At 62.3% G+C, this 11,354-nt stretch overlaps 1 protein-coding gene across 1 annotated transcript; it reads right to left on the bottom strand.

The window, feature by feature from the left end:
• Positions 1-733: 733 nt before the first annotated feature.
• Positions 734-5,616, bottom strand: ERFL (ETS repressor factor like). Its single transcript, XM_057713624.1, has 5 exons — positions 5,550-5,616; positions 2,443-2,677; positions 1,841-2,036; positions 1,602-1,719; positions 734-1,182 (listed from the first exon to the last, which is right to left on the bottom strand). Exons 1-5 carry the CDS (start codon positions 5,614-5,616, stop codon positions 734-736), a joined length of 1,065 nt encoding a protein of 354 aa, XP_057569607.1.
• Between the last annotated feature and the right edge of the window lie 5,738 nt (positions 5,617-11,354).

The raw sequence follows: 11,354 nt of genomic DNA, 5'->3' as shown, positions 1-11,354 counted from the left end.
CGTCGGGAGCCCTCCACAACTGTCTGGCGTCACCCCCCCACCACGTCGCCTCTGTGCCTTTTGCCTCCAGTCGTTCATTCATTCGTCCCTGTGCCTTAACAGTGACTCCCCAGGTCCCCCCAGCACCCCTCCCAGCTCCCGCCCCCGAGCCCCCTTGGTCACCCACGACGACCACGACGACACTGGCCCTGCACCTCACTCTTCCTTCTGTTCTTTTATTTTCGTAGTAAACTCTCTGGAGGTGGCTGGGGCGGGGGGGGGTCATGGGGAGGGGGGCCCTCCTGGGCGGGGGCTGGGGGCGGGGTTATTGCTCTGAGCGCCCTGTCCCCAGGGGGCCTGTGGGGGGGGGCGGGCATCAGGACTGGGGCCGGCGCAGGGGGATACACGGCCACACAAACACGCAGGGCACAGCACGGGGGCAGGTGGGCGGGGGAGGCTGGGCGCCGTATTGCACTTCGGGAGTGGGGCCGGGCGGGGACCCCCCTCAAACTGGAGCCTGGGGAGGAGGCTGGAGGCCATCGTGTCCCCTCCCCTCTCTGGAGGGGGGAGGTGAGACCCCCCCGGTCTGGGGCTGGGGAAGAAGATGGGGCCCCCATGGGCCTGGGCCTGCGAGGGGCCGAGGGCTGGTCCCCGGCCTCGGGCGGGACATCAAGGGCAGACCGAACAACGGAAGAGGCTGCGAGGGCGGCCACCCTGGTCCCCGCCCCGGCAGGTTCCCGCTCCCCATGCGGGCTCAGCTGGCGACCCCTCCTTTGCCCGCCTTGGCCTTGGGGGGCACGGGGAGGCCCTCCTCGCCCTCACTGTCAGAGCTGCAGCCACTGACGTCGGTAACCTCCAGCTCCGAGCCGCTGTCCTCCTTCCCCCGCGGCGCGGCCTCCGGGCCCCCGGCCCCCGGCAGTGCCAGACGAGGGGCGGCTGCCAGGCCCGAGGGCCGCTCGGGGCCCAGGCCCTCTGCGGTGGAGGCCAGCAGGGCCGCGGCAGTGGGGCCTCCTCCTGCCCCTGCTGAGGGCAGGTGGCCCAGGGACGTGGCCAGAGGGTTGGGGTAGAAGTGGGGGGGGTAGAGGGGCGGGGGCAGCTTGGGGAAGGGGCCCGTGAGGTATGGGCTGAAGTTCCAGGGGTGCTCTGGGAAGGCGCGGCCGAAGGGACCCAGCAGGCCTGGGGGCTTGGAGTAGCCGGTGGCACCTGGGCGGGGGGTATGGGGCGGTGTTAGTCCGAGCCACTCCCCCCACCGTCGGGGCTGGCCGCCTGGGCCTTCGTAAAGGGCGCCTCCTCCCTGCCGTCCTCCACACCATTGCCCCACTGTCCTCCCGCTGGCAGCTCCCCACCCTCACGTGGCTTTCCCCCATCCCCTCCCACCTGTCTCCCCCTCACTGAGCGCCCCGGAAAGCCCTTCTCTCAGCCCGTCGCCCTCTCCGGCTTCCCACCTCCCTGCCTCACCTCGCATCCTCGGACTCACACACACACACGCACAGCCTGCCCCGCAGCCTCCTTCCTGCATCCTGTCTCCTCCCCCACCTTCGCCCACCTTCTTCCCCTACACACAGTGCAGCATGCCTGCCCTGCCCCCGCCCCCCGGCTCCCCCGGACCCCCAGGCCCTTACCCGAGCCCAAGAATGGGAAAGGGCCGTCCAGACGCAGTTTTTCTGTCTCAGGGGTGAACAGGGGCGCCCGGGCCCCTGGCTCTCCCAGGCGTGGGGCAGAGAACAGGGTCTGCAGGGTCTGGAGGGGGAGGGGCGGGAGTTGGGGCCACTCAGACTGACTGCCCCCTCCCCGGAGCGTTCATGGCGCGGGGATGGGGCACCAGGCACCCCCGCTCTGGGACCCCGGTATCCTAACTCACCTCGGGGGTGAGGGGAGGAGCATCTGGTCCAGGGGCTCCCCCAAAGGGACCAGGGGTCAGCAAAAGTGGGGAGCCCGTGGTGGCTGCCGCCACGTCCAACAGTGGGTAATTGACAAGCACCACCTTGCTGAAGTTGAACTTGTAGGTGAACCTCTTCCCTTTGGTCTTGTGGAGAATCCGCTTGTTGTAGTAGTAGCTGTGGACAGAGGGCGGACGCTGATGCTGGGGGCGGGACCCAGGGAGGTGAAGGCAGAGCCCCTAACACACATTCTGTGCCTGGCTGGCACAGAGCACAACAATTTGGGGAAACTGAGGCCGCAGAAATCCTTTGGCCAAGGTCACAGGGCAAGGAAGGGGTGAGGCGGGGGCTGGGATCCTGACCTGTGTGGCTCCGAAGCCCAGAGCTCTGGTCCTTCCTTCGTGCCTTCCTTTCCCTCCCAAGTAGGTACTTAGAGTAGCTACGCGTGCAGAGCCCTGTGTGCTGGGATCCAATAGGATTCTGCCCAGGGAAGTTGAGGGAAAGCCCCCAGGGGGTGGGGGCCCAGAGGGACAGTGAGGGGAGAGGGGTGAGGTGGGAGTCCAGGCCCGCAGCCCCTCCTCACCGCAGGGCCCGGCTCAGCTTGTCATAATTCATGTGAGGCTTGCACTTGCGGACGCCCCAGAGCCGAGCCACCTCGTCGGGGTCCTTGATGACGAATTCCCCGTAGTCCCCCTGCCAGGCGATGACACCCTGGTACTCCTCCTTCTGCAGCAGCTCCAGGATAAAGTGCCACAGCTGGATCTGCCTCGAGCCAGGGGACGACTCCGGCTTGTAGGCCCAATCCGGGAAGGCAAACCCTGGGGACAGGAGGCAGGGGAGTGGCCCTGGGTCAGGGCGCCAAGTCCAGGGCTCTGGGTCCTGCTTGGACTCGGGAACCAGGAGGCGTTCAGCTCTCTCCTGGCTCCTGGTGTCTGAGGAGCAGTCGCCCAGCCTCAGGCATATTTAGGGACCGATTCCCACTCTCCACGCCCCAATTGGTGTCTAGTCCCCAAATTGTCCAAATAGAGAGAACTCAGCTTCTGGGGACCCTGGGTTGGTACTTCCAGCCTGATCCCCTACCTTGCCACACTGGGGCAGAGGGTGGGAGGGACCAGTTTCCTGCATCCTTGACTGTGGGGAGGAACTGGGAGGGGCTTGCAGGGAAGGGCACGCCCTCCACAGCATTCTCCCCATGGGCCCCCCAGCCTGGCCCTGGTCCCGGAGGTCTGTGGTCTGAGAGATCCTAATCCCTGCTGTCTCCCCTCTCTGTTCCTTGTCCATCTCTCCCTGAAGTTCCCTCCCACCACTGCCCTGGCTGACCTCATCCTGGCACATCCAGGCTGGGCCTGTGTACACGTGTGTCTCTGCACCTGTCCATGAATTTATACCTTTCACATCCGTGTCCCCCCCTTGCATCCATGGTACGTCGGTCCCAGAGCAGTGTGTGTCTGCAGACGCCCACAGCACACAACCTGTTAACATCCACTCACCCTAGAGGGACCCCCAGCTGTACCATGGGACCCGGATGCACCAGGCTGCCACACACCTGATGACACACCACACACCATGTGCCACCAAGGCAGAAACGCCAGGTACACAGCATCGCACCCCCATCCTAACACACACAATCGCACATCTCCTCAAGCCCCTCAGTGCTGGCAGCCACTACAGCACAACCAGGACGGGAGATACTCAGGACCCCGAAGGCCCAAGTGAAACACTGCGTGGTGGAGATGGTGAGCGTAGCATCAAGATGCATGTGTAAACCTGACAGGCACACCCCTGGTGACATCGTGACAGTAGAACAGCCTCCCAACCCCCTCCCCCCAGGCACCCAACCCTTAAAACCCACAGCTTAGGAATACGTGTCTCACACTCAGATGGGCGTCCTGTGCCCCAGTATCCAGACACCCAGATGCTAAGCTGAGATAGGAGGGGCTTGCCCATCCCTAAATCTCACCTCCCACCCACAAGGCCCCAGGCCCTGGGTCCCGCTTCTCCTGTACAACATCCTCTGTCCCCTTCCCCCTCCTCAGAGACCCCAGATCCAGGCATGAGAACAGAAGGCAGAATTAGCCTGTGAGAAGCTGAGAGCTTGGTGCAGGAGGGGACTCTGAGCTGGGAGACCATCTGTATTCGCCTGCTGTGTGGTCTCAGGCAGTTCCTTGCCCTCTCTGGCTTACTAGAATTTCAGGGATGGGAGGCAAGGAGGAGCAGGGTCCCATCAAGGCTGCCTGGTGTCTAAAAATGGGAAATACTGCCACCCTACCTAAGGCTGGAGAAAGCCAGGCACTTTCCTCCCTGAAGGGAGAATTTTTCTCTCAACTCCATTTGGGGTCTTTCTCACCTAAGAAGACAAGACTCAATCAACACATGAGCTCCGGCCCATTCCACACCCAAAACACATCCCAGTGGGGAAGTGGCTGTATCACAGATACACCCACACGACCCCAAAGATGACAACGCACAACTGGCCACACACGTGTAGACACACAACCCAGTCAGGAAACGCCAGCTGTCCTCCAATGCACGTCCTCAGATGTGCTGTACATGCTGACACACACACACAATGAGAGGGAGGACCCACAACCTCGGCACGCACACACACACACACACACACACAAGACACACAGCCCCCAGTATCCAGCCACACTCAGTGACACACAGATGCAAGAACATCTCCACACACCTCAGACACAGACACAGACGCCTGGGGAGCACCCACCCACGCAGCCCGAGATGCACCAAGAGTAGCCGTCCGTTCGGTTCAGAATACCACACACCACGAAACAAGCAGTCAAGGGCTCTTCAGCCACTGAGACAGGAACACACATGAGCTGGCAGACACCCCCCAACCCTGAAATGTAGACATGCAAAGTCCCAAAGACACACGACACGTCCAGCCCAGAGACACCTGGGTAGCCTCGGACAAGCAGGCACCCCAGCTCGACAAAGAGAAGGATGTACGCTTTCCCAGTGCGGTCCCTTCTTCAGAAAGCACTGAAGGGTGACACCGAGACACACTCCAAGATCCCACATAACCAGGCACTGAGTCCCAGGCTTCCTCTGTCTCACACACACACTGTCTCTCTCTCTCCCCGCCCCCACCCCACCACCTCTCTCTCATTGTGGGGTGTGTGACTTGGACTCAAAAGCACATCCAGTCTTACTGTCCACATCCCCGCTCTGGGCATCCACTTCCAAGCAAGCTGTCCTCTTTCCCAGGCTCTGGCTGGTTGGGCCACGTCTCCACGTCCCCCGCCTGGGTCGTCTGGTCTGTCCACTTGTCCACCAGCACCTGGCCTAGTGCCCCCTCTCGTGCCCGTCCCTTCCCCATCAGTGCCCGTCTATCTCCAGTCTCCCTGCTTCTCTTTGCCCGCAGGTCCTAGGTGGGAGCAGACTGCGACTGGCCAAGACCCCAGGTCCTCAGGCCCCAGGTTCCTTGTCCTTCTCAGACCTCCACGCCTCACCTGCCCTCCAAAAGACCCCCGTGTCCCAGCAGGCCGGTGGCAGGGACATCTGGCTGTGAAGTTTTTAGCCAAGTTTTTCATGAAGGGGTTGGACTCAGGCGACTCTGACCAAGACCCAGGGAGGGAGAAGGAAGACAGTGAGAGATGCAGAAAGGAGGGGCCGGCTTGCTGGGAAGGCCCGAGGACTGGGGAAGGGGTGGGGGAGGTCCGGGCCAGTTACCAGGGGTCCAGAGAGCCGGCAGGGCGGGCGGGGCGAAGAGAAGGTCGGAGACGCAGCTACAGTCCATGGTGCAGCCGGCCCTGCAGAGAGGCCAGACAGACGGATAAGGACAGGATGGAGCAGGCGGGAGAGACAGACGGGTCAGCGGGGGTTGGCACTGCTGGGGGGGCGCCCCCCTCCGCCGACCCAGGCCCCAGCCGGCCTGATCCCCGCCGCCGGTGCCCCCCACGTCCCACCTTGGGCGCCTCCTCCTGCAGGCACCCCTCTGCCCGCCGGTCCCCATGGTTCCCAGTCCCTCTCCGGGTCCCTGCCCGGTCCTTCCCTCCCAGCCCGTGCTCCCGGCAGCCTCGCCTTCCGCTGTGCCCCATCACTAACCACGGCTCCCAGCCTCCCTCCCCGCTCCTCGCCACTCACTCACTCACTCACACGCGCGGGCTCTCGCCGCCGCCCGCCCCGCACCGTCTCTGCCGCTGTCTCTCCATCCCTCGCCTCGCGCCTGACCTCTCGGGGTCGGCTCTGCGTCTCTGGGTCTCCCTCTGTCTCTCTCTGTGGCTGCCCCCGGTCTATTCCCCTCCCGACCTCCTTGCCCCCACCGCCGCCCCGCCCGGCTGACCCCCGGGCTGGCTCGTCCAGCTCCGCGCCGCCCCGCTCTCATCTGTCGGCCCGAGCCCGGCCAGCACCGGGCGGGCGGCCGTCCCTACGACGACGGCCTGGGAGGGGGCAGGCCCAGCCCCTGCCCGCCCTGCCCTCCACCCCACCCACCCTGCAGAGCGGCCCCCAGCGCCCGCGTGAGCAAACCTGCGGCTCCCCTCAGACCCCCGCCGCTTGGGCCTGCCTCCTCCGCAGACAGTCCCCCCTCAGATACCCCTTGAACCTGCCTCCGCCCCCGCCCCCCTGCAACAGGTGCCCCTCTCAGATCCCCACTCCCTCAGATACCCCTCTCCTCGGGTACCTGATTCTCCTAAGAAACTCCATCCCCTGCTCATCCCTGTCTCTCAGACCCTTTCCGTCAGCCCGTCTCCCTCAGATACCCCACCACCCCAGACCCCACCCTCAGACACCCCAACCCCCAGACCCTTCAGGCCCTCATCACCCCAGCCCTCCAGACCCCACCTCTCAGAGGGCACGCGTTCCTCAGGCCCCCTCCTTTAGACCCACCCCCCTCAGACACTCACCCACCCCTCCCCTCCCCGTGACACACGCTTAAACACACCATCCCTTACACACCCCGCTGCTCCAGCAGATCCCACACACACCTCGGAAACCCACAGACACTGCTCTCCCATAAACCCCACCCCAGCCCTTGGACACGGGAGGAGACCTGTCCAGTCTCCCACCGCCACCTCACCCCGGCCCCCAGCCTGGTGTCTGCGGAGGCCTCTCGCCTCCAGCACTCACACCCCTGCCGGGGGAAGCCTCTCTGCTCCCACACCCCCATCTCACCCCCAGCTCCCCAACTTCCTCTGTTTTATTTCCCCTCCCTGTCTCTCTCTCCCTCTTTATCTGTCTCTCTTTTCCCTTCTCTGTCTCCTTCCCATCTCTTTTCCATTTTTCTGTCTCTCTCTTTCCTTGCCTCCCCTCCACCTGGGGTGTCTCTCCCCATCTTTCCCCACCGAGCTCTCTCCCCTTCTCTGTCTCTCTCCCTCCATCCCTCAGTCTCTTTCTATTTCTCTGTCTTCCACACCTGCCCCCACCCCCATCTCTTTCCAGGTCTGTCCCTCCCTGTCCCCATCCCTTCTCCGGTCTCTCTCCCCCGTCTCCCCAGGTCCTGTGTCTCTCGCTCTCTCTACACCACCTGTCTCTTTGCCTTCCTTCTCTCTCATCTTTCTAACTCTCCCATCTCTCTGTCTCTCTGCCCCCACCCGGCCCCATCTCTGTGTCTTCCTCTCCCTCCCATCTCCGCACCTCTCTCCCCTTCTCCCTCCATCCGCCCCCTCCCCGAACCTCGCCCCATCCACCTCTCTCCAACCTCCCCGGCTCTCTCTGCCTCTCTGGGCCCCCCTCCCTCCTGCCTCCTCACCCCCCCCACCCCCACCCCCATTGGCCCCTCTCATTTCCGTGTTGGTTTTGATTTCTCTTCCCGACGCTTTCAACTCCCCGCTGCCTCCTCCGGACACGTTATAACGAGGAGCCGTGGGATCGGCGCTCCGGGCCCTGCTCCCACGCGCCCCCCCGCGTCTCTCACACGCATCTCTGCCATCTCACGGTCTCTGCCTGCCTCTGCTCCCGTCTCTGTTCCCCATCTGTATCCTGTCAGGCCCACGGGGACCTGCCCCCAACCCCTCCTGTTCGGGCCCCTTCCCCACGTGTCTGCCCTGACTGTCTGGGCACAGTGCCGCGTCTCTGGGTCCCCATGTCTCTCTGTCTCTGGGTCCCCACATCTCCACACCCCCCTGTTTTTATGTCTCTGGGTCTCCACATCTCTCCTCCCAACATCCCTGTCTCCGTATCTCTCTGTCTCTGTCTCCCTGTCTCCACATCTCTGTTTCCGTCCCAGCATCCGTCTCTTGGGGCCCCTTTGATCTTGCCCTGCCCCTGGCGCCCCCCTGGCCCCATTGATCGCTGATCGACTGATGAAGGGAGCAGGGCCTGCGGGGCCGGGGCTGCAGGCCTGGCAGGGGCCTGGCAGGACAGCTGGACAGACGGACAAACGCCCAGCCCCCTGTGGCTGCAGAGGGGGAGCTGCCGCAACCCCGCCCCCCCCCCCCGCCCGTCCGCGAGGGGCGGATGGGGACTCCGGGCAAGCTTTAATTTTTAATTTTATTTTGCTTCCTCCACCCCCCCCCGCCCCCCATCTCCACCGCCCGCAGCCATGGCACGGAATGTGTGTGCGCACGTGTGCGTGTGCGCGCAGCAGTGCGGAGAGGGCAGGCAGGCAAGGGCTGCCTCCCTCCTCTCCCTGCCCAGCAGCTGCACAGACACACACGCCAACCCAGGCACACGCACCACAGTGCCACACAACACATCCCACTGACGCAGCGCAACAAAGTGACGCGCAGCACACGGCCACACAACCCATCACAGGGATGTCAACAAAGTGACGCACCCCACACTGTCACACGCAACACACATCACAAAGATGTGTGATGCCCGTGTCAACAAACTTATACACACCAAGACTGTCACAACCAGCACACATCACATAGACCCACACAGCAACCCAGGCGCACATACCGCACAACACACGCTACACACAGCACACAGACATGCATGTCAAAACAGTCACACACACATCGTCATGGTCATAGATATCAACACAGAGACAGACACACAGTTACACACAGATATACATGAGACACACACCAACTCAGTCCCATACAGAAACAAAGACATACCATCATAAATCACAGACAGACACACACACTAACACAGACACACCATCATACACCAAGGCTCACAATCAAATACAGACACAGAGACCTACAATCACACACTGACACAGTGCCACACAGAGACAGAGACACACCCAGACACACAGAGCAGCACAGCCAAGCCAGTCACACGCAAGTGACACAAGAGCACAGAGAGTCCCACAAACACCAGAGACCCTGTGTGTACACACGCTCCAGCCTACATAGAGACAGAGGTGCACACACCACACCAACACAGCCAGCCACCAGCAGGCCACAGACACACGCAGCCTCACACACACACACACACACACACACACACACACACACAGCGCCACACGCAGACCCACAGTCCAACTGGGTGAGGCTGGGGGTGGGGAGGCTGGTGTTGGGTGGGGTGGGCACTCAGAGACAACCCCACCCTGGGGTCCCGCGGCTCCTGTTGCCATCTTGTCCAGCTTGTCTGTCCATCCACCCGTCTGTGGATGTCCCAAGCCCGCCTCTGCCTCTGCGTGTGCATGTGGGACGTGTGCACTGGCCCAGGCCTACCTCTGCTCCTGTCTCCCTGGAGACAGAGCCCAGCCTCTCTCAGGCCTGTTGGGTGTCTCTCTCCCTCTCTCTCAGGGTCTTTGTTGCCCCATCTCTCTGTCTGCCTCTATCTCCAAATACCTCCATCTCTGAGTGTCTCTGTTTCTTGTCTCGTCTCTGGGTACCTCTGTCTCTCCCTGTCCCTGTCCCTCTCTGTCTCTCCCTGTCTCTGTCCCTCTCTGTCTCTCCCCGTCTCTCTTCGCCTCTGTCTCCTCACCCCCCCCATCACTCTGGCCCCCTGGGCTGGGGTTTAACCAGTTGTTTTGATTTCTCTAAGCTGCTCCGGCTGCCTCGGGAGCTGCCTCGGGCCTCACACCCCCCACCCCAGCCCCTTCATCCCTCACCCAGCCCCCCCACCTCCCCTTAACACAATCTGCACAAGTGGAATGAAAATTGATTTTTTTTTTAAATTTCATATCTTCTCCGGGGCTCTGTCTAAAGAGGAGAGAGACGCGGCCCAAGACCCTTCTCCCGCGGCCCCCGCGCACACACACACCGACAGGCACACATCACACCCAGACACACACACACACACCCCGACACTCCATCTGCACCCACCCTGGGAACACACACCTCCCTATACCACACACCCATGTAAGACACACCTGTGTACACAGCAGACACACAACAGACCCCCCCCACACACACACACACTCTCTCTGGACACACACCACTGGGCACGCTTCCCCCACCACACACACACACGCTGTCCCTTCTGGGTGCACACAGCCAGCTGCCTGCTGTCACACACTATACTGGCACATGCTCACCGCACCCCTGTTTGTACAGATTATGGCCCGTCCACGCGCACACAAACCTAGGTGCAAGGACCTCCCATCAGAGGCACCAAGGAGACCCCGTGGCTGTCCTGCCAAGGACGGGGTGAGAAGGGTGACAGGGCTCTCCTGCCTGGACTTGTCCTCCACCCCCCAGGTCATCCACTCCCACCCCCACCCACACCCACCAAATGCTCCGGCCTGACCCTGGGCGAGGGTGTCTCTGTGCGAACACACACACACACACACACACACACACACACACACCTCTCACTACGTCTCTCAAGGCCACGCACTGTCATCCCCACAACAGGCTGGCTCATTTGAGAGCTGCCTTATCCCCACACAAAACACAGGGATGGAAACACACAGGCAGGCATAACACACAGGCCCACCACACGCACACAGAGGTACCACACGCAGGCCAGTGCTCACACGATGTCAGAGGCGCAGCCCCACACATCGTCGGGTATCGGTTCACGCAGTAGTGCATACGTACACCATCCAACAGTCGCCCATGAACACACAACCACAAACACACACAGCCTTCAACACCCTTCAGGGCTGGTCACACACAGTAACAGTCACTCAATTGTCATGAACGGATACTCCTTATCCAGCTCGTTGCATCCAGCTCCCCAAAATCACTGCCCACACACACGCACACGCACACACCGTCCACATCTGATCCCAGACTCAGACGCAAGCCCACGGGCTCAGACACAGGAAGCACCCCCTTAACAAAAAGGCACTGCCACACACGCCCACACCACCAATCTCTGAGGCAGACATTTGGGGAGATTTTTTGTGACCATGTCCACAGCTGCTCCTTCACGGTGCTCCTCACACGCACACTCACCAGCCTGGCTCCTGGGGTCCCACCGGGGTGGCGCTCTCGGTCCTTCCACCCCGTCTCCCTTGGGCTATGAAGCCTCCTCCTCTCCTGGCCCTCAGAGATGTGGGCTGTCCCGTCCTGCTCACTCAGACACGCCGCGTGGCCACCTGACTCGGAAACTCCAGACACGGCACAGCTCCAGAGTTTTGGGGCAGTCACACACCAGACAGCTGAGCATCACACCCCGGTCACACTC

The sequence above is a fragment of the Hippopotamus amphibius genome, chromosome 16 (assembly GCF_030028045.1).
Source record: "Hippopotamus amphibius kiboko isolate mHipAmp2 chromosome 16, mHipAmp2.hap2, whole genome shotgun sequence".
In the NCBI taxonomy this organism is placed as follows: domain Eukaryota; kingdom Metazoa; phylum Chordata; class Mammalia; order Artiodactyla; family Hippopotamidae; genus Hippopotamus; species Hippopotamus amphibius.
The sequence above is the reverse complement of the archived record's forward strand: the minus strand, read 5'-3'. Positions and strand labels throughout refer to the sequence as shown.

Excerpts from the sequence above, each read along its gene's own strand:
- ERFL (XM_057713624.1), bottom strand. The coding sequence starts at position 5,616 with ATGGACTGTAGCTGCGTCTCCGACCTTCTCTTCGCCCCGCCCGCCCTG. Across the intron at positions 2,678-5,549 it reads GCCGGCTCTCTGGACCCCTG|GGTTTGCCTTCCCGGATTGG; the intron begins GTAACTGGCCCG and ends TCCTGTCCCCAG. Across the intron at positions 2,037-2,442 it reads AAGCTGAGCCGGGCCCTGCG|CTACTACTACAACAAGCGGA; the intron begins GTGAGGAGGGGC and ends CTCTGTCCACAG.